Genomic DNA, 23,615 nt, shown 5'->3' on the forward strand with positions numbered 1-23,615 from the left:
CTTACATGTCTGCTGTCTTACCATTGCCCTTAATGAAGATGGTGGCCGCGGTTTCCCTAAGGGGATGACGCCTTCGCCAACATCTTTGTTGATGGCACACGTGCGTGCTATGTGCGCGCATCTCTGCCATCAACTAAGATGGCGGCAGGGGCTTCAGTACCTTAGGGAAACCACGGCTGCCATCTTCGTTAAGGGCAATGGTAAAAGACAGCAGACAGGTAAGTGGGGGGTGCGGATTGCAGGGGGCATGCGGAGGGGCTGCTGAGGGCCCCCCTGTAGCTCTAGCCTCCAGGGGCCCTCGGGCCAGTGCCCAACCTGGCTGCCCATTAGAATCGGCCCTGTCCAAGAGGTCTTCTGTATCTTTAAAAGTTGTGCAGGGGGAAGGGAGAATTCCACCTTGTGGTTTTTCTCATTACAGTGTTACAAGAACACCTGCACTTGGTTGACTTTCTCTTCTCCTAAAGATACAGGATCAGTCTCAGGCCCTGAACCTGGCAACCCTAATTATGGGGAAAGCTTCACCTGTTAACATTCTAGCTGTCAGACATCTTATTACTTGTGTGTGCCCCCCTTCCCAGATATATTTTTGATTTGTGAATGCCATGACCATTGCCATTCCCTCCCCCCGTTTATCTTTGCAACAACCCTGCTCAGAGGCACATGTTACCAAATTCTTCCAAGCTACACAGCTGGACTGTGGAAGACCAACCCAAATTGTGTTTGCATTTTGACAACTTTGTAGGGCAGTACAATATCTCAGAGAGGAGTTCAGGTCTCCTGCTCCCCTGGTGCATTCACTATAGCTGCCCAATTTCCCTGCTTTTTAAAGTTTGGTAGAAATATCTGTGGGCTATAGGCACATTCTTAAACCGCAAGGTTTTTTGCCTATTAGTGAATTTCCCTGCTTTTTAATCCGGGAGGTAAGAAATGGGATCCTGTGCAAGTTTGCTGAGAATGGATTGATCATTTGCATGCTTATTGAGTTGTGGGATTTACACACACACACACACACACGGAAGTCATGCTTAGGATAGGTGAAACTGACCACAGGGGATGGGGAAGGGAGGAGGGGAAGGAGGGAGGGGTGGACAGGCAGAGGGGAGGAGTGGGATGGGAGCAGGCAGGAGGGGAGGGAAGAAGGACAAATGTGGTCGTTTGCATGTTTATTGAGTTCAGTGGGATTTACTCCCGTGCAATCATGCTTAGGATAGGTAAAACTGACTGGGGGGGAGGGACGGAGGGCTGGAGTGGGCAGGGAAGGCGGAAGAAGGAAGAGGGGAGGGGAGGAGTAAGGGAGAGGAAAGGGGAAGGAGGGAAAAGGCAGGTCTGATCATTTGTATGATTATTGAGTTGAATCGGATATACTCCTATGCAATCATGATTAGGATAGGTAAAACTGACCAAGCTGGGCCTGCCAACCAAGACGTCTTCTGTATCTTTCACAGTTGGGCAGGGGGAAGGGACAATTCTACCTTGTGGTTTTTCCCATTACAATGTTGCAAGAACACCGGCACTTGGGTGACTTTCTCTTCTCCTAAAGATACAGGATCAGTCTCAGGCCCTGAACCTGGCAACCCTACCTCCCACCCAAATTTAAAACAAAGCTGTCCCTGGCCACATCCACACCAGGCCTCTATTACACTTTGGACAATCATTATTTATATATCTATTTATTTAGTGTATTTATATAACGCCCCATAGCCGAAGCTCTCTGGGCAGTTTACAATAACTAAAAACATTAAAAACAAATATACAGATTTAAAAACACATCTTTTAAAAACAATTTAAAAGAATTTATCATGGCTTCTCTCAAAGCCATGGCTCAAAGCCAATCATGGCTTCTCTCAAAGAATCCTGGTAAGTGTAGTTAGTGAAGGGTGCTGAGAGTTGCTAGGAGACGCCCTGTTTCTCTCACAGACCTTCAGTCAGAGCGGCTGGCTGTTAAACCATTCTCTCAGGGGAATAGGAGTCTCCTCTCAGCACCCTTCACAAACTACACTTCCCAGGATTCTTTGAGGGAAGCCATGACTGTCTCAAGTGAAATCAAGTCTGGTGTGGGTGTGGCCCTCTTATTAGCCAAGCCCAGCAGCTGTGAGGCTTTTAGAACACTGACAGTTGGTCCTTACTGAGCATGCCCTGCGTTATAATAGGCTTCCAGCCAAAATTTCTTAAATTAATTAAAAATCAACCAGGCATTTTTTTAACTTTTAAACTGCAGTAGATGAAGGTCAGAGTATGGGGCAAGGTCAGTATTAGGATTACAGGTACTTTGTGAACATGGCTGATTTTTAATGAATTTCAACAGATTATGAGAACTAGCAGAAAAAAGTCCAAAAGGGCTCTGAGTTTTTTTCTCTCTTTTTAGACTTTGAACTCTCGATTCTCTCTGACTGTTTTGTGTATCGCCATGAAAATTGAGAGGGTTGTTAAGCAAGCATTTCTGAGTTCAGAACTATAAGTTTTGTAAGGTTCTGTTTTGAAATGAGCTTATGGGAAGCCTCAGAATGGCATGGGGGGATATTTTCCATTTAACATTGCGGAATGTGAAAATTCCCCGCTGACTATAGTATACAGCCACTCTTGTGGCTGTATAATATGGTTATTTTATCTATGAATCCATTCTATATTTATCTGCTTACAATATTTATAATCTGTTTATTGCAATATTTTGTGCACTTTGCAACAAACAAACAAACATTACCACCTATTACATAAATGAAAACATTTAGCAGAAGAGTTTTTAAAAGACAGAATTCTGGTTTATGCAATTTCCAAAGAGGAATTATTATTGTTGCAGTCTCTACACATTCACATAACCTTTTCCCCAGTTTGTCCTATTTTTGCATGATTCTTTCTTCTCAAACATTTCTTCTTTCTCCCAGTTAAGAGAGTGGAGAAAGACCTTGCAATGTGAGACCGGAAACTCTAAACGGTGTCTTTCAGCTATAAATTACAACAATCTGTCACTTCATACCATCAGACTCCACAGTAAAAATTCAGATTGCACAACCAGGGAAGGAGGGAAGGAGGATGCGGGACTCTTGCAGCCTGGAAATGCTTGCACCATCCAACTGCTGACAAAGGAAGCCTGAGTCTTAGTCATTGTCTGCATAGATTCCAGAGAGGCTAACTAAATCAGACTAATTTGGGGCACCTTTTATATGTGTGAAAAAAGATCTGCACAGCATTTTTAACTATTCCTTCCTGCTGGTACAAACTGATTGTGCGTGAGACAGGCATCCAAAGGGCTTTTAAATCTTTAATTTTATAAAGATATGTAGAACTATCCTACATTTGTTTTTGAGGAAGATGACTAAAGAAAATACTGCAGTAGTTCAATCTTAAAGCTAGGACAGCCTTCAGGTTTAAATAAATGTGCGCAGCCATAGCCTCCTATCCAAGCTATCAATGGCTACTAGCCATATGTTCTGCCTCCAGTATTGTAAGCAATACATTTCTGAAAACCAATGCTGGGAATCACAAGCACAGAGAGTGCTGTTCCACTCAGGTCCTACTTGTGGGCTTCCCACTGTGAAAACTAGATGGGTCTTTGGCCTGATCCAGCAGGGCTTTTCTTATGTTCTTATGACAACTGCAGGTTGTTACTAGATCTGCCTGTGTCTGCTTGCATATGCAGATGAATACATGTTCACAGAGACAAGGCTTTTTGGTGATGGGTCTATCTGGAGACAATTATACATCACTGAGGTTATTACCTGTATCTATGCATCAGCTGCCATTGAGACTGAACCACTGCAGTGTTTTCACCGTTATCATTCTTTACTGAATCCAACTGCTGACAAAGGAATCCTGAGAATTAGTCACTGTATAGACTCCAGAGAGGTTGATCAAATTCAGACTAATTTGGGGCATCTTTTATGTGTGAAAAGGGAAGTATAAGGAAAGTCATGGACAGGGATGTAGTGACAGGGGGACAAATGAGGGCATTGTCCCCCCAATGATAATTCTGCCCCCAGTGAAATTTTCCTTCAGTTCCCAAATTACATTGCAGTAATTTAAAACTTCAGTTGAGATTATTATTATTATTATTATTATTAAAGAATAAAGATAACAATACAAAAAGGAAAAAACAAAATATACCAAGCAAAGCTCAGAAAACAATATGATAAATAAATAAATCATAAGACAATATACAATTCAAATACAGTACAGCATACAATTAGGAGTCATCTTACAAGCCTAAGTAGACAAAAATAATTAGATAATCATGGATACTCTTACAATTACCATGGCAGAACAATATAAAATAAAAACTTAAAAGGTATAATCCTAAAGTAAATGAAAAAAAATCCTAATTGCTTTTGCTACATCACTGCTCACTATTAAAGCAACCCCATTTCTTCTTGATTTCTCATTTCCTGCATAAAATATTTTGTAGTTGCCTGACTGAAAATGTCCCATTCTCGTCCATTTTAGTTTGCTCACGCCAAATATTGTAACTTTTATGCGTTCCATTTCTTGCTTGACAATTTCTAACTTTCCCTGGTTCATGCTTCTCACATTCCATGTTCCTATTGTGTGCGTCATACAATCCCGGACTCTCCTTTCACATCTGTGCACATCAGCCTCTGGGCTTCCTTTCGGCTTTGACCCAGCTGCATCATTAGTCACAGCACTACTCGTACTTGTCCTTTGTTCTTCCCCAGTAGCTCGTTGAGTGCCTTCTGACCTGAGGGTCTCATCTTCCAGCACTATCTCGTGTTGCATTTTGGATACTCTGTTCATAGGGTTTTCGTGGTAAGAGGTATTCAGAGGTGGGTTACCATTGCCTTCCTCTGAGTTTGGATGCATCAATGGGGAGCTAGAATATTCTCTCTCTCTCTCTCTCTCTCTCTCTCTCTCTCTCTCTCTCTGTGGAGACCATTTCTTCCCTAGTTTGTTAAAAAAGTTGAAAAATATGTACTTTGAATCCTTTCACACCGGTTCTATTTCAAAATGGTTTTGAAGAACAGAATGTGGCTAGAGCCTTAGTTGCTCTAAGACTTCCTTTTAGATCTCCACCCTGTGCAAATGATTGTTATCAATAATTCACCTTTAACTTTTCTCATGTGAACATATGTACTACCAAAATAGGGCATATGAGGTTTGCTGGCAGAGCTATCAGAAGTCGCATGTTGGCTGGCTGGCCCAGGGCCTTTCTGTAGAACAGAGACTGTGTGCTTGTACAATTAATTCTAGCACCTGCAGCTCAGAGAGACATATAGTTCCTATGTGACATGCTGTCAAGCATTTCCTTATGAAATATGATGTTTATAGACATTAATTTTTAAAGTGAAACTTCTCTGAATTGTTTTCCTGGCCTGACAAGTGAGACCAGGGTAGTTAGTTCTGGGAAGCAGCTGCCTCAGGAGAACTGAACTCACAGTTCACAAGCTTACTAAAACATTGTACCTGTACAAGGAAGCCTTTTCATGCATGTACAATTTGTACACTGCAGCACTCACCTTTGGTGCATCTCCAGCTGTGTGTGAAAATTAATTAGCTTTGACACATGTGCTGACACCATTTGGGCATTCAAAACTTTATTAATAATCTTGGCTTTTGAAAGTAACATATTTGAAAGAATTTCTAGCGAACAGAAGTTTGCAGAGAAATCACAACGCATTAGACTTTATTAACAGTACAGATAATTAGTCATTGTTATTTAGTTTACACAACTTGCATGTGGAAAATACTGTATTTTAAATTGATTTGCTTTTTTGTAAGTTTCACAAGTCATAGTTCCTAATTAAAATGCAGAACTTGTAGTTTATTTTTGTCATTACCTATGAAAAACTTTCTCCTCTGAAACCTATTTTATAATCATCAGTGCCCCAATCCTTCTGCCCCCACCATCCAATTTTTCTCTCTGCTCACCCAATGAAAATTGTCTCACTACACATCCTGGTCATGGATCACACACATCTATGCCCTCCAACACTTCAGCATCTGTCATCTGAGACAGCTGATACCAATGTTGAAGCTAGATCCATGTCCATTAACATTACTGGATCAGGGTGCAGATGCAAAATTTTAAATATCAAATATAATTTAGATAAAATGCGATACATCTCACCATATTGGGGAAGACGCTGACGAGGTGACAACTGAGCCTGCTCAGTCCACTGTTCAGATGTTAACTATTGATGGTCCTGCTCTCCTTTTGTATAGTTCTCTGTCTTAAACCAGACTTGGATGAAATAGCCCTTCAAATAGAGGACTCCTTGAAATAGAGGGATTGTCCTCTGAAAGAACTTCCAATAGAAGGTTTTCTTATGTGAGGCAGGACATGTGACCACTCTATTTTTAAATCATTGTTACATCTGATACTTTTCTATCTCTTTCACAAATAATGACCAAGCCACAAACTTGTAATTCTCAATGCATGTGTGTCTGTCCTTGAATCTTGGATGAAAGTTAGAATGCCTTTTTCAGGAACTTAAGTATGTTCCATCTCCCCAGATCTACTGTAAAATCCAGAGATAATAAAATAGCATGTATGTGCCCTGATCCAGTGATGTACATGGATCTAGCTTCAGCACAATAGCCCTGCTGGATCAGTAGCTATGCATGCAAAAATGCAATTTTGAATCATGTATATTTTGAAAGATGATAAATAATAGTATAAAGCTGCAAATAGTGCCTTGCTCTTATTAATATTCCATAATTATTTTTTTAAAACGGATGTTAATTTTAACACCGACAGATTTTAGTGTTTTCCCATCTGTTTATGGAAGCACAGTTCAAAACAGATGAGCACTATGGTATCTCATACATTTATTTCAGGTACTCATTACAATCCCAAGATCTTTAGGTAGCTGCATACTGTATCTGCACCAGCCAAATAGGTTACTGGCATTTGATAGTGCTGTTCACATGTACAGGAGCAGATAAGGGATGGCCTGGATTCAGTCTCCCTCGAGTCCCTCCCCAGAAGATTATCAGCATTGTAAAGTATGAAGGATCAGTTTGGTACTGCACATGTGATCTCAGTTCAGAAAGGGAAAACTAGATATAGTAATCTAGCAGTCTAAATTATACTTTTGATGTAGAAGATATATATGTGGAATCAAGCTTGCATTCATATATTATCCTTGATAGATTGGAGTAAATATAATGGCAAACTCATGCCTCCTGTCCTGAGTTTCCACCAGAGCTTGGAAGATTACTTTTAAAAAGTAATAAATTACAGTTACAGTTACATGGCCCAAAAAAGCAGTAATTACCGTTGCAATTACTATTGCTCTGAAAGTAACTGATTACTTTGGTTTGGCTTAAAAGTAATCACTACAATTACATTTTAGTTACTTTTTTAAAAAAAGGTGCTGGCCTTGGCTGCTGCACATATAAGTAGCCTAAAATAACATTAAAAATAAGAACACACACACAGAGGGTAGTAGAATAAAAAAAAAAAATCTGTAAGATTAACAGAATGGCATAACAGAATCTCACATCCCCCCACCCCACCCCCAACAATGTTACACCAACACACATATAATTCACTTGAAATTAAATTTTACATTTGTAATGCTGCTTTTACAATGCATTTCTGTTATGTCTCAAAAGAACAGGATGCTCAAAGAGCACATCAGACAAGGGATGTCTTTCTACAGATTATGTTGCCATCAGTACTGACCAGGTGTTCTACAGCGGTGCTTGAAGGCATGCCTGTGTTATGCTGTAAAAAACAACGCAGCACCCCTTTCAACTAAAAAACATTTCAATCAAAATGGCAATCCCCTATCATCAAAGAAAAATGCAAACGTTAGTACCTGTACTTTACTAGTTGCCTTTGTAATTTTTTTTGTCAACAGTATAGCTTAGAGGTAACTTAATCCTGTATATACTTACCAGGAAGTAAGTCCCATTGAACTCATTGGATAAACATGTATGTACAATTGAACTGTCAGAAGCAGAACTTAAGAGACATAACGTAGGTAAACAGAAAATGCACATATCAAAAGTAATCCACCAGCATAAACGTTATCCCTTCTCCTGCAATTAAAAATGTGGTCTTGCCCAGCATATAGTGAAACTATGGAATTTACTACCACAAGAAGCAGTGATGGGCACCAACTTGGATGGCTTTAAAAGAGGATTAGACAAATTCATGGAAGATAAAGCTATCAGCGGCACCTAGCAATGATGGTTATGTTCTACTTCCACTTCAGAGACAGGATGCTTCTGAATATCAGTTGCTGGAAATACAAGTGAGGAGAGTGCTGCTTGTGCACTCAGGACCTGCTTATGGGCTTCCCTTTAGGGCATATGATTGGCCACTGTGAGAACAAGATGCTACGCTACATGGGCCACTGGTTAGATCCAGAAGGCTCTTCTTAAGTCCTCCTTTATCCATGTTCTTGCCCACTGGCTCTTTTATCTCTCCACTCCATTCTTCACCACCACCACCCATTTTTTAAAACAATTGTTTTCTCCACTCCACCCCATCTCGCTCTCCACCTCCTCCCTCATCACCTCCTAAGCACCCATAGAGCACAAGGGAAGAGCAACGCTGCACAGAAGCCAAATTTGAAGCACATGATTTTTATCCACAAATCAGAGGAGCAGAACACTTCCCCTGCTCCCCCCCCAAGTAATGCCCAAAAGTAACTCTGGAAACGTTACAGTTACAGCTCAAAAGTAATGAAGTTACTACTCGTTCTATTACCAGCAAAATGTAATGAAGTTACCCACTTGTTACTCAAAAAAGTAATACATTACAAGTAACTAGTTATTTGTAACTAGTTACTTCCAAGCTCTGGTTTCCACTTTAATTAGATACTTTCTACATTAAATATGGTCTTCAGTACAAAAATATGTATTTCTGTTTGTCTTTTGTTCATTGTGACTTTGACCCAAATATACATGCATACTTTGCTAATTAACTGAAGGCTAGTAAGATACTGCATTGTGTGTGTGTCTGTGTTTTAAAAATATACTTTTGAGTTGATGGTCTTGTGTACTGTGGATGGGCAGTATGGCTTTCCCTGACAAAGCAGGTAGTAGTAGTGATGGTCACATAAACGTAACAAAAGAAACTTAATACTCCTTAGCGGCCTAGAAATCTCTCTGTCCTGCCATTGGAATGTGGCACCAGTCAGATAGAGGAGACAGCTAGAAGCAATTTGGCAGTTTGAGTATTACCCCCATACCAGGTGTGGGGAACTTTTAGCCCTCCAGATGTTGCTGAACTACAACTCCCATCTTCCCTGGCCATTGGCCATGCTTGCTGGGGCTGATGGCAGTTGTATTTCAGTGACGTATGAAGGGCCAAAGGTTTCCCAGCCGTGCCCCAGGCAGTTCACCACTTGGGGAAGTAGTGTGGATTTAACAAAATAACCTAATTTAAAAATAGCAAAGAAATAGAAAAAATGAAAATTGTTATTTGATATAAAAGATACCATGAGCAGATGGCATGGTGAGGTGCCACCATTCAACTGACCTCTGGTCAGTTGTGTCACTGTTACTTACTGGCAAGTTGAGAGGGCAATGCCAAGGTGGGCACAGTGCAAATGCACCAACGGGAAGATCAGATTGGCTCCACCAGTGTGTTTGCACTGTGATTACCTGGCTGGCACCTAACCCTTTCTCCTCTACTTTCCTGTAAGCAGCATCAGTGTGACCAACATGAGGTCAGGTGATTGCCACTGCCCATCACACTGCCCATACATATGCAACAGAGGAGAATATACAAATATTTGAAAGTATTTGAAACAGGAAACAAAGCTGGTAAAATGCTAGCTTATTAGCTATGAGACAAACAAAACTTTTGCTTCACTGTAAAAGAGGGAAGATGAGGCATATGCACTGACAGTATTGTGAAATATCACCAGAGGGCTAGATTCAGACTAAAGTTAGTTGCACTTAGGTCTCATAAAAATCAGTGTGAAAGGTTAGACATGACTTAAGTCCCATTGGCTTGGATCCTAATCAAGCATCCACTAAGAGAAGGGCTCTTTCTATTCACAGATTGGACCAAGATCCAACATAGGATCTCACTGGCATAAGCAGCAAAGGCCAGTTTTTCTGTCCATTTCCCCTGCAGTCCCCTGCATGCAGTGGGCATGCTGCTACAGAGGCCAACCCTCCAAAGCAGTTTGCAAATGGCAGAAAGCGCTGCCTGCACAGGGGATTAGTGAAAGTCACCACCCCCTTTCCACTGGTGGGAACACTCTACATGGGATGCTTCTACCAGCAGAAGCCTAGTTAGGATCCAAGCCATTGATTGTAAGCAACTTACAACACAATTCCTATGTATGTCTACTCGGAAGTAGGGATAGAAGTCAATTTCACTTCCACATTTTTCCAATGTTAAGTTCAGTTCTCCATATTTCTGTAGCAATTTGCGATTTAAAAAAAAATCCTCATGACAATTCTTCAGCATTTTTGCCAATTTCTCCTAGTAAACACATTTTTGTATGTAGTTTTGACTAATATACACATTTTTTCAAGCAGTTTTTCTTCATACAATGCATTTTTGTATGTTGTTTTCACTAATATATTCATTTTCATGCACACCTCCCCCTAATATATATTTTTTGTAAACATTATTTGATTGGAGACCTGCATCACAAAATTCAGATGAGTGCAAATTTTGAAAGATGGCCATGTTTTATTTCTCATGTTGTTTTGGAAAGTGTGAATTTGATAGATTTGGCTTTAAATGTGAACTAAATCAAATTTCTTCCCCATCCCTACTCAGAAGTAAGCCTCATTGAGCTCAATGGGGTTTCCTGCCAGGTGTGTAAAATTGCAGATCCAACCCACTGTTCGAAAATCATTATTATAATGTCTTGTAGACACCTGAAAATTTATTGAATGAAAATGTAGTAGTAATGAAAAAACATTTTGACGTCACAGTAGCACCAAATATATTCAGATCTTTTCAGGTTACCTTTAAAACATGCTGTAAGCAAGGAAGAAGTGATAATGGTAACTAAAAATAAAGCATCGATCTTTCCTAGATAGTTGATTTCTGCTGTCTCTGTAATCTTCACTGAAACAGCATGTCCCTTTAAAGGTAATTTATGATGTCACACATATAATGCCTTGGTATGCAATCAGTCCAAATAACAGAAACAAGACATGTGCTGTGCTGATCTTGGTTTAGCAGGGATGAAGCAACAATATTTATATAGTTGATATAGTTCAGATGGTCACTTTAAATATGTTTGATTTACTCTGCAATTTTAATGAAGTTTCCTATAGTAAATCATTTTCTTTTGCTTCTGTTTCTGTGAATATGTGAAGTACAGCAACACTTTGCAACACTAAAAAATAGCTCCAAAAACAATTGTGGAATTGTGGCACTGACTGTTCTGCAGAATAGTTTCCAATGGACATGAGGAGTGTCTCAGTTTGCACAAGATAAAACTGTGGGAGGTGAAATATGCTAGCAAAATTCAGTCTCAAAACCAATTTATATTTGTAGTACAAATATGCTCCAGTTCCCCTCTTATTTGCTCCACTGTTGTAGTCAATCAGAAACTAAGAAATTTTATATATTTTTATTAGCTACTACATGGATCTTCCTCCTTCCATTTTATCCTCATAACAAGCCTGAGAGGTAGGTTAGGCTGAGAGGTTAACTCTTGCTTGCCTAGTTGGAAGATAGATAGGGCTGTGTGTAGAAATTAGCCCACTGTACAAAGGTAAAATTTGCATTAATTGTTCCACTCACTTTCGCTTCTACCCCAACTCACCACTGACATGTGACAGTATAACCCTTGGGTTGAAAAAGGTTCCCCACTCCTGGTTTCCTTCTTCACAGTCCAACACTCTGACCACCTCACCACTCTGGCTCACTCTACCCTGAATGCAGCCATGCGAAGTTGTGATCTTCATGTCATGCTGCTTCCTCCATCTTCTTTTGTACCTCAATTTTCTCTTCTTCACAATGCCTCTCTCTCTCTCTCTCTCTCTCTCTCTCTCTCTCTCTCTCTCTCTCTCAATGCTGTAAGCATTTTACACTATACACAAATTATGTTGGATTACAGTGTGGCATACTGTGGAGCTCAACATCAGTCATATGCAATGAAAAATGCCACACATTTCACTTAGCCCTTCAGTCACTTGTTTCCTTTCCAAGAAGTTTGAAAAAACACCCAGCAAAGCACCATTCCAGCACTTAATCTTCTTGGTCTCTTTTCCTCCAGACTTGCATGAGACTTGCGTCTCTGATACTGTGTGAGGTCAAGGAAACATTACTCAGCTTAAACCTTTCAACTTGCAGACAAACAGCTTAATCTGCCGTTAGTGGGATTTCCACACTTATGCTGAAACACACATACCCAGTAGGTATAATGTAATGCAAAAAAAGGAACAAGGAAGCAAATCTAGAAGTGGGGGGTAGGGAAAGGAGCATGTTGAAGAAAAAAGAGATTTCGCCAGAGAGTCTTTTCCCACAAACAGTTTCATAGCCAGGGGTTCCACAGACTGCAATGAAAGAACACTTTGTGCTGAAATGGAACTTTATAGGGAGTTTTGGCAAGAGCTGCATGTTTCATTTCATTTTGAACCAAGTTCTGATTAATATAGTATCCATTGTGTTTGTCAGGACAATTATTTTCAACAAGAAGAAACTATGCTTTGACTTTACTAAAAATTAATATAGGATAAGAATGTTTGGGGAGACTGGGTGCTTTGTTCAAGAAGCAGCTACACATTTTAGGATGCTAAACTACGCCACTTGTTGATTTGCAACCCAATCCAGTGCACATTTATTAAGAGCCACAGGCTTCCAACAGAATGTGCTTCCTTGTGTGTTTAAGGTTGCTTCCAGCTGTTGCTATTTTGGGGTGGGATTCAATCCCATATCTGCAAATTCAGGTTGTGCACTTATAGTTGACTGGGAGGTCTTGCGCAACAAACCCACTTCTCCAAAAGATCTAGACTTTTTTTGCAATATGTAAAGTAATGGGGAAATGCACTGGAAAGTGTGGGACAACATTTGCTTTAACACATCGTCTTCTCACCTCCTCATAAACAAATCAGAATGAATGCTTATGAAATAGCCAATACCGTCTAATCTACCCATAAACAAATCAGGTTGAATGCTCAATAAACAGGTTGCTTGGAAGAACCCTAAGATTGCAGTCTGGGACATTGTAATAAGCATTTAATGTGAATGCAGAAGAGATCCCTAGCTGTACATGGCTGTTTATTTGCACCAAAACAAGAGATCCCATTATGAACCCATTATAGTCCTTCACTTTGATTCAGGCACGCAGGAGGCGGATCAGTAATTTCCATGAACATGAAAAGTGTTTTGAGCTGTAGATCTCTGTGAATGTATATCACAGAACTGAATTCTGGATCCAGAACTGAAATTCCAAGTGGTCATCTTTCCTGAGTGCACTGAAAAATACCTGCCTAGGCGAAGCCTTACCATGAAGTGATGCTAAATGGTCTGCTTCTGGCATAAAATTCCAGAAGAGATGCCATTTGTCCGCCTCTGTTTTCCATTTCTGTATGTTTTTAGAAAACTGAGTTTACACCATTGGTATTAGGATGAGGAGGGAGTGTGATTTTGACTTTTCAGTTCAGGAACAAAAGCACTTCAGGGACAAGCACACCGCTTACCCATTGACATCAACAGTATGATACTTTCTCTTTGTGCTGCTGTGTCTATACTATGATTGCATTATATGGGGTAGTCATGGGGAAGGGCACATTGAAACTGACCTGATCCATGTTCCTTTTCCTGCCGCCCTGTCCATTAGAGACTACAATATGTGGAACTCAGCTGAGAATATCTTTATTATGGGATATGTTTATTTATTATTTTATTTATTATTTTATTTATATCCTGCCCTTCCTCCCAGCAGGAGCCCAGGGCGGCAGTATGTTGTGCCACTTAAGCCCATCCAAACCTTGGAGCTGATGCAGAACAAAGTCCAATACTTAATCAAGCGATATCCAGGTAAGTCAGCTCTTTTCCTTCATTGAATTAGGTTGTAGCTCCTTTTTGGTCAGCTCTAACTTGCCTTTCTCAGGCAGATTCTGGATCCACAGGTCATAGTGACATCAGGACTAGGAAGAGGATCCAAGTAAGTAGGCATTGGGAATATTTCTGAGTTTGGGCTACCCCTGTCAGTGGGCTGATGTGCTGTCCCTCTTCCCAGGTCCTTGAACTGGACACTCTCCACCCTCCTCTAAATAGACCCACTATGGATCATTTGAGGGCATATCCAGGACTAGTTCTTGCACCCTTAAGGAGTTAGCGACTTGGTTCAGAGAGGAATGGTGAACTGTTCTTCATCGTCTCCCAGAGGTATGGCAGTCCTGAGATGCCTCTGTTAGATTTCAGTGGATAGTGCTCCTTCTCTTCTTCTCTCAGTAATGGAGCTAGCTTGACCAGTTTGAGTGGTGGCTTTCCCATTTTTCCCTTTAACGTTTTCTGTCTGTGAGTGCTCCCTGGCCCTCTCTTATCCTCCTCCACTCCCTCCTTGCACCAACTCTCAGCACTATTTAAGAGTGACTCCTGGGAACCCCCACCCACAACACCCATTTCAGTCAGCTGGGCTTCCTCCCCCCTGCCAAGGTCATGGCCAAGAGTGCTACACACCACCTTTTTCCTAAGTGGGCATGGCTTCTTGCTGGCTTGGCCTCAGAGGAGCCTGGATTTTGCTTGGCTGTGGCACTTTCCAGCAGGGCCAGTCAGATCCACATCACAGGGCTCTGTGAATTGCAAGATTCATTTATTTATTTATTACATTTATATACCGCCCCATAGCTGAAGATCTCTGGGCGGTTTGCAGCACATATAATGGATCAGAACAATAGCTGTTTGGATTAAGATTCATGTGGAAGACTAACAGTTGCCTCAAATGATTACATTCATTCCCCTATTAAGTTCTTACCCTGACAGAAAATAAGCTGTTGAGGCTCCTAATCTGAGAGTGCAACAGTCTCTAAGGCTGCTTTCACACATGGGGCTGATTGTGTTAGTTTAACAGATTAAAAAGGAAGCGCTTCTGTCCTGATTTCTAAAACCCCTTTCACCACTACAGTACCTGTTATACCGGCATTTCGCGCAACAGTCTCTCTCTCTCTCTCTCTCTCACACACACACAGAGCTACAATGAACAGAGCAGAGTTTTCTCCCCCCCTTCATTTTAGGGGGTTTGGTGTATTTCCCCCCCCAACTTGGTTTTTGAGGCTCATGGAGGTAGCCCTGGGGTTTGGGGGGTGGCGGCGCCTGCTATTGCAGCCACCGGGAGCTCCAGAGGTGGCTCTCCTTATTCTTAATTTTTATTTTGGGGGTTACGGGCAGCGGTGCCAGCTTCAGCAGCCATTGGTAGCTCACTGAGGCAGCTCCTTTTCCCCTTGCTCTCCCTGTCTCAGACTATACCAGAGCTGGTGGCTGCATCTCCAGTCAATTGATAATGCACCTCCCTTTGGCCCCAGTCCTCATTTCCCCCTTCTATTTAAGGTGGCTCTTGCTAATTTCCCCCGTTTTAAGGTGGCTCCTGCTTTCCCCCCCTGTTCCACACTGCATGCTGGGATGCCTGTCACGTGAGTGGCAGCAGCTAGTGCAAAACTCCTGCGATCTTCCAGGTTCCCAGCCTTGCTAACGGATTATTTCTGGTATCACTTATTGTGGAAATTAGCGCTATACTTGCACTACGTTCCACCAGAATTCCAGAGCTACCCGTTATGTTGTGTGAAAGCTCAAATATAATGCACAACTTACCAGGTAAGAAATCGTCAGAATAACGGAATAAACTGCAGTGTGAAAGCACCCTAAGACAGGGGACAGGTGCAAGGAAAAATGGGACTACCAATAATACATGTCTCCTCGCCTTGGTATCAAAGGAAGATAGGAATATATGTTTGTGCAAGGGTAATTCAGACCACATCCAATAGCATGTAATACATATCTTACATGGCAAAACCTAACTAGATTTCAGTATGTGTGCAATTTTAAAAGGACAAAGAAACTTGACATTAGATTTTATTCATTACAGAATACAACCATGTTGCATTTCTACATTATTGTTCTGAACCCGTGGTTCTGAAACCCACTTTGCCAGACAGTCAACTCAATCTCTCTCTTTTAATCAGAACTATTTTACTAAACCAGAAAACACAAAGGTATACAGAAACTTAAAGGAAAGCATACAGTCTCTGGGGATGATGAACTGAGGAGGGTGATGATGATGAAGAAGGTTGATAGCAGGTAATTATATTGCAGGATTGTTGATGAGGTAGATTAAATGGAGGAAAGTTACCTTCTGAGGAAGAAGCTTCTGCAAGAGGCAATTCTGAGAGAGAGATAGCTTCTGAGAGAGAGATAGCTTCTGAGAGAGAGATAGCTTCGCAGAGCTTGGAAAAGTTACTTTTTTGAACTACAGCTCCCATCAGCCCAATCCAGTGGCCATGCTGGCTGGGGCTGATGGGAGTTGTAGTTCAAAAAAGTAACTTTTCCAAGCTCTGCTTCTGAGAGAGAGATAGGTAAAAAAGGAGTGTTGTCCTCTGGTGCTACTAGTACTGCTGCTAGCTTCACTGATGACTGAAACAAACTGCGGCAGGTTTTTGGAGGGAAAAAATAACTAACCAATTAAAGAGAGGGGTGATGTCACCTGACAGGAAGTTACTATGAGGCTAAGGGAGCATAGAGACAGCCCTCTAGAATTCCATAACTCTTAACCAAATAAATGCCTTATTTAACACAACAGGAGTATCTCTATATACAATTCTAACCCTGCGGAGGCAGCACAATTATGGTTTCGCTTTTCATAAATTATTTATCAATAGACATCTTCCTTGTATAAAATACATTTCTACGTATACATTAAAAGTTTTGTGATCACAATGTAGCTTCGTCATTTTAGTAGTATTTAGAAAGTAGAAAGTTATTCTCCAATTGCAAAACCCCCTCACTTTATCCTGCAATCTTATGATCGCTGGGAGGGCATCCCCTCAACCAAAAGATGGAGCAGATCTCCCCTTCTGAAGCCTGCCCTCAGAGAGTAAGACCCAACCTCATACATCCTGTCCCAACTGCTGCAGAAATGAGATTTTAAAAAAATTCAATTAGAGTGAATTAGATTACATTAATTTCATATACTTTACTTTTTCCCCTTGACATCAATGGAACTTTGGTGGGATTGTGCCAATAGCACATAGTAGGCTTTTAACATTTCTCCAAACAGCAGCAGTTCCTCTGCATGTCAAGTTGTGTTTTACAATGATGGAGGCTGCTTTTCTTTTAAAATAAGAAAACAATGACAGCTGAATGTCATGTGTGGCTCTAGGCCTATGCATCTTTGGATGATAACTATGAATACTTTTGAAATTAAAAATGTAATTGACTAACCAGTTGACTGTCCCCAAACTTGTACTTTACATATTCTGATGTAGATTTATATATATAGCTGATTAATTGCAACCCTATCTATTTTTTAAAAGTCTTCTCTGATTTCTCCACCTTTTGAAATCAGTACACATTTTATCAATAACTAAAATAATAGCTAAAGGTTGGACCCTTTAGTAACTAAAGTTGAATGTGCACAGTTGCAAGCTTTCAGTTATCATTTCTAGGGAAAATACTCTCCTTAACATGTCAGCTAACGTTTACCTGAACTGTTAGGAGAGTATTTCCTCTAGCAATTATAACTGAAAATTTGCAACAGTGCAAATTCAACCAAACTAGAATAAAATAGTGCAGACTGTTCAGCAAAGTCTTTTATAGTATTTTAAGAGGAATGGTGTCAGTCCCCCACAGCTAGGAATGCGGAAGAAATTTGGTTCAGTTCACATTTAAAGGTGAACCTACATAATTTCAACTTTCCAAAACAACATGCGAACTAAAACTCAGCCATCCTTTGAATTTCTCACTTCTCCAAATTTTGCAGTGCAGTTCTTCAGTTAAGTAATGTGCACAAAAATGCATATACTAGGTTGCACAGAAGTGCATATATTCATGAAAATAACATTAAAATGCATTATAATGGTGAAAAATAACATACAAAAATGCATTAGGAAAAACTGCTTTGCAAAAATGTGTATTAGGCAAAACTGCATATCTTAAGAGACATTTGTACTAAAATGCTAATGAATTTTCCCAAGGATTTTTTTAAAAAAAGTTGCAAGCTGAGGTGGAAATATGGAGAACTTCAGGTTGAGAAAATGAGAGAAATCAAAATTGTCAGATTCATCCAGCCCTACCCACATCTCATGACCCAGCAAGCTGAATGTAGCCAATCAGGTATATCTTGTTGCCAGCCTAAGACTTGACTAGGGTCAAGCCTCTTGCAGGCCACTATACATGACTTGTGGCTTGCACTTGATTCTGCAAGCTTAGGATAGGTTATGAGCTATTTTTTTTACAATGTATTTCTGTTTCAACTTATTTATTTATTTATTTATTTATTATTATTTCAATTTATATACCGCCCTTAGCAGAATAGCTCTCAGGGCGGTGAACAAACAAGATAAAATACAATATATCATAGTAAAAAATCACAAAAACATGTACAAACAAACAACAGAAAGCACAACGAAAATGAAATACAACACAAATTAAAAAGGATACATGTTAAAAGTAGAAAGATTAAGAAAATTAAAAGATTAAAATGCCTGGTAGCATAAAAAGGTCTTTACCTGGCGCCGGAAAGATAGAAGTGTAGGCGCCAAGCGTACCTCTTCGGGGAGGCTGTTCCACAACTCAGGGGCCACCACAGAAAAGGCCCTAGATCTAGTAACCACCCTCCGGGCTTCCCGATGAGCTGGTACCCGGAGGAGGGCCTTAGATTCTGAACGAAGTGAACGGGTAGGTTCATAGCAAGAGAGGCGTTCCACAAGGTATTGAGGTCCCACGCCGTGTAAGGCTTTATAGGTCAAAACCAGCACCTTGAATCTCGCCCGGAAGCAAATAGGGAGCCAGTGCAGATGCGCCAGAATAGGTGTTATATGCGAAGACCGACTGGTCCTCGTCAATAGTCTGGCAGCCGCGTTCTGCACCAGCTGAAGCTTCCGAACTGTCTTCAAGGGCAGCCCTACGTAGAGCGCATTACAGTAATCCAATCTTGAAGTTACCAGAGCATGAACAACGGAGGCGTAGTCTGAAGAACACTTCCAATACAACTACATTTCTGCTCTCAGTTACACAAAATTCCTATTGAACCCATCTCCAGCTGAATTAGTTCTATTTTGTGCAATTCAAGACAGAATTTTGGCCCTGACTCGGCAATATAGAAGAGGATATGTTTCTCTAGACAAAGGCATAAACATAAAGATAATGCTGCAGACTGGCCGGCGGCCACACAGTTTTGCTATATAGATGAAAGGTGAAGCATGTATTTTAAAACAACATCCAGCATTTATAATGAAAAATACAAAAACAGTTGAAGGCTCATAGTAGCACGTGTCTTATACCATCTGTTTCAACTGCTCAAGAGAATCATGGCTTTCTTGCTCACTGACCTAGACAAACACCTTCCAAGACCATAACAGTTTTGCCTTAACATTCATCATCAAACTGTGCAACGGTCAAAAGGACGTGATAGAGATTAGCACCTTGCCCATTTTGTGCATGTGTGGGCATTCCACATCTTTTTGAAAGCAAGTAGGCTCAGGATGTGAGAGAAGATGTAAAATTACTGATATAGAGTTTGATTTTTTTTAAAGTTGTTGCATAGAATCATATGCACACATTCCCAAGATTATTGCAAAAGTAATAAAATCTAAAAATACAGACCTTTGAGACCCAAATGGCATATTTACCCATGAAACCCTAAGCCAAAAAATCTACAGAGAAGCCACAGGATACAAAGTAGTATGAACTGATAATATCTATAGGGGTTTCGCTATCATAGCAAATCATAGTTTGGCAGTACATGAATAAGCCCTGTGCTTGCACATTCCCTCCTTCCCCCTCCATCATGTGCTCCACTTGATTAGTAACATCCTGATTTTAGGCAAACCATAACCTGCTATTACATCCAGACCAGCAAGCTATGGTTGGTGCAAGCTCTGCAAATCAGGACTGGATACCACGTTTTCATCTTCATTCCAACATCTGTTGACAAGGCAAGAGCTCGGACAGTCTTGAAGCTTCATAGTGCTTATCAACTGCAAAAGGTGATGCACCAATCCTCTACCAGGAGTGGGTGATGAGCTGGTGCGGGTGGGGCACTGTTACTTTCCTGGCTTTCAAACATGGCAGGTCGCTGCCACTGACCGATATGAGGAGGACCTAGGTGTGGAGCAGCAGGAGCATTGAATTGGCTCTGCTGCCACCTCAAGCTCCCTGTGTCTCGCCCCTCCCACTCTTCGACCACTACTGAAGTCCAAAAACACACTGCCCTAGACAGCTCACCAGTTATGGCCTACCCTCAGCCCCTAAAGGTTTCAGCTCAAACCCTGGAGTCCCTGACACAGTGGCATCCTATAAGCAAATGGGGATAAAGTCTGTCCCAGTATGCTGTGTGTCAATTGCAAATGCATTGCAGTTCCTTACTACCAAATACTAGCCACGTAAATTTGCCTTCAGGATGAATATGCCCACCTCTGTTCTGTCCCTGGCTATTTCTACCCAAGAACCTAGACTTAATTCCATGCAGGGGGAAAGGGGTAAAAAGAGAGATAAAAAGGGGACAGAGACACGAAAGAAAAAGGGGTGGCAGAGAAAAAGAAAAGGTGTTTTACCCAGCTTTGGCCTTGCCCTGACCACTTCTGGCTCCAGCACCACTCACCACCAGCATGTGGCCCCCAACAGATTACCCCCAAGGGAATGCAGCACTCAGCAGTTTCCCCACCCTGATGTAGCAGCTCTCTCGTTCACTACATCTGGAAATACCAGCTGTTCCAAGCAGGACAGAACCAACATATATTGCAAAGTAGGAACATCTTAGATCTTCTTACAATGCTGCCACACCACCCAAAGTCAGACCAGTGGTCACTGTGCCTCTTTCTATTTCTTTTGCTAGTCCAGTCACTGACAAAATCGGGCCTTAACAATATAGTTGAGGGATAGGGCCACATGCCAGTGGGGGGTGGGGGCCAGAAACAAAAGCAGGTGGAGCAATGAATGCTAATTTTACCTTAGTACAGTAGGCTAGTTTCTACACACACTCACATACCCCTCTCTGTCCTCCATTCAGGCAAGCAAGAAGGTTGATAATGAGTTCAAGGACACATTCTAGCCAGGCAAAAACACTCAGGGAGGATGCAAAGCAGGGCTTAATGAGAAGTCTGGGAGAAGGGGTGTGGCTGGGGAGAGTCCCAAGGTCCAGACAGAGATGCCTGGAGGCCATATTTGGCCCAGGGGCCTCAGATTCTCCTTTCCTGATTTAACTGAAAGTCCACTATTGATGGGCTTCCATAAGGATGCAACTATCAGAGAATGCATATTTTAAATAAGCACCACTGAGATCAATCCAATGTTAAGGTGACAGTAGTCCACACATTCCTCAGTAGCTGCAATGGCATGCTAGACCCAATACTGATTGCGATTCAAAGTTGGGTTGGTTTTTCGACAGTGCTGGATCATTTCTGGGTCAAGCGTGGTCCAGTTGCTTTGCAGAAGACTTTCTGCAGCTGGAGCTGGAGCAACTGGCACAGGATGAACTTGCTCCTGTCTGAGCGACATGAATGGGAAGGCTGTTGTTTTGCCTGCGCCTTTTAACAGGGGTGTCACCGTGACAGCAGGAACAGTCAGACTCCTTTCTGGAGAAAAGCTTGGGCTGCTGAGAACGTCTGGTGGCTGTTCGGCAATGAGAGGCTTCGCCTTTCTGGGTTTGTGGCACATTAGGAAGACGCAAACAGCAACAGCACTCACAGTGAACAAGACAGCCACAGAGGCGAGCGGTATAATGACAAACAGCCAGTTGCTGCTATGTGGGGGCTGAACCCAGGTGCTTCTGAAACTTGTTTTTATTGTGGTCTCATCCCAAACAGATCTGCCTCTTGCAACTTCCTCGTTAAACCTTGTATCTTTATCGTTCTGATGCTTCTGGTGATTTTGCCTGTGCCACTGGGCCTCTCTCGGAGCTTCCGTGTGCATGTTACCCTTTGGGAAAAACAAAGGTTCGTTTTTTGTAACAGTATAGCTGTTTAAAATAGTTGCACTAGTTAAGAGAGCCACTTCTGGTGTAAACGTCTGAATCAGTGAAGGATCATGTGGCACTATGGCATAGTGGAACTGCCCCATGGCAGGCTGCACGTTGTCTGCTCGGAGTATAAATGTGAAAGAATCATTTAATTCATTGACACCTGTCATATTGACATCTGCTTCAAGAAATATAGCTCCACTGTCAATGTCACTCTGCGTGAACACAGATAGTATTTCGCTTTTGGCATTGCTTAATGACCTTCTTAGCACCCTTCCATAAGCTGGAGGCACAGTCACTTCAAACCTGGGGTTGCTGATTGTCAGGTTTGCTAACTCTGAAGCATCCAAGTCACTTGCTTTTAGCTTGTAAGCCACTCTGTTTGGAATGCTCAAGTCAAGCGCCATTTGCACAAGAGGTTGTACTGTGATATTCATAACCTGTCCTGTTAGATTGCTGTCCAAGGTGAACACTGTGAATTCCAGCATATCTCTAAATGCAGTGATGTCTGTCATACAGTACATCAGCCTACCTGCATATAAATCTGCTTGGCGAAACATAGTTACCTGCTCATTGCCAATCAAGAGATGCCCATAACTGAGGGGTTCTGTTACTTCAAAAACAATCTCAGTGTTTCTCCCATTTGTTGTAGCTGAAAGATGTATGTTTGTAATAGCAACACTGTTTTGTCCCTGTGGAAGCACTACCTCTGTTAGGTTGACCAAGGTGACGGACGTGGGTGTCACTTCAATGTTAAAAAGTTTGTACAGTGGACGGTGTTTTCCATCTGTCACACTAAAGTAAAATACCCCAGATGAAGAGGTTCCATCTTGTACAAACCAAACTCTACCATTATCAACATCAGCTTGTGTAAAATCTTTGATGGGTTCACTGAGACAAGTCCACAGTGCTAAGTAGCCGTTTTGTGGGTTGCTTATGATGGTATACTTGATTTCTTCTGGCACATTATCTAAATCTTCCACTTTCAAGTTTTTTGGTCCCAGGACTGCTGTATCTCCTTGCAAAACATTCAAATGTAGCACTTTTGTCTTTAGCCCTGGAGCATGGTCATTCACTGGCACAACAGTGATATTAAATGTCTCTTCTAAAACACCGGAATGAGGTTTCGTTGCAGACTTGCTCTTCTGGTTTAACCACACAGCAAACATAAATTGGTCAGTGAATGATTCAGAGTCATCATGTATATAGGTGATTCCAAATTTGTTAACAATGTATTGGGAGAAATTGGGCTTCTCCCTAGTAATATTTCTTTCTCCCACAACAATAGTGCCATGTTTGGGCAAGGATGTAACTTGATACCATACTTCATATGTAGAACGCTGTGCCTTGGGTAATTTAGAGAGCAAGTTTGAACTGTCTAGGTTAGTTTTGTCAATTAAAACTTTGCCTCCTTCCTGGACAACAGCACCTATATTAAAGGGGGGAAAAGGAAAACAGTTTTAATTGGCAGCAGCAGCATCAATAAATCATGATTCAGAAAAAGTCACAGGGCCATGCTAGAGTATATTTTAATGAATAGGAAAACACAACTTTCTCCCT

At 41.4% G+C, this 23,615-nt stretch overlaps 1 protein-coding gene across 1 annotated transcript in view; it reads right to left on the bottom strand.

Annotated features, from left to right (window-relative positions):
* Positions 1-15,939: 15,939 nt before the first annotated feature.
* Positions 15,940-23,615, bottom strand: part of LOC133380516 (chondroitin sulfate proteoglycan 4-like) — a 47,494-nt gene continuing 39,818 nt past the window's right edge. Inside the window, exon 10 of the mRNA XM_061617917.1 lies at positions 15,940-23,484. Coding sequence (XP_061473901.1) covers positions 21,437-23,484 — 2,048 coding nt within the window. The 3' untranslated portion in view covers positions 15,940-21,436. The remainder of the gene's footprint in view (positions 23,485-23,615) is intronic.

The sequence above is a fragment of the Rhineura floridana genome, chromosome 1, assembly GCF_030035675.1.
Source record: "Rhineura floridana isolate rRhiFlo1 chromosome 1, rRhiFlo1.hap2, whole genome shotgun sequence".
Lineage (NCBI taxonomy): Eukaryota > Metazoa > Chordata > Lepidosauria > Squamata > Rhineuridae > Rhineura > Rhineura floridana.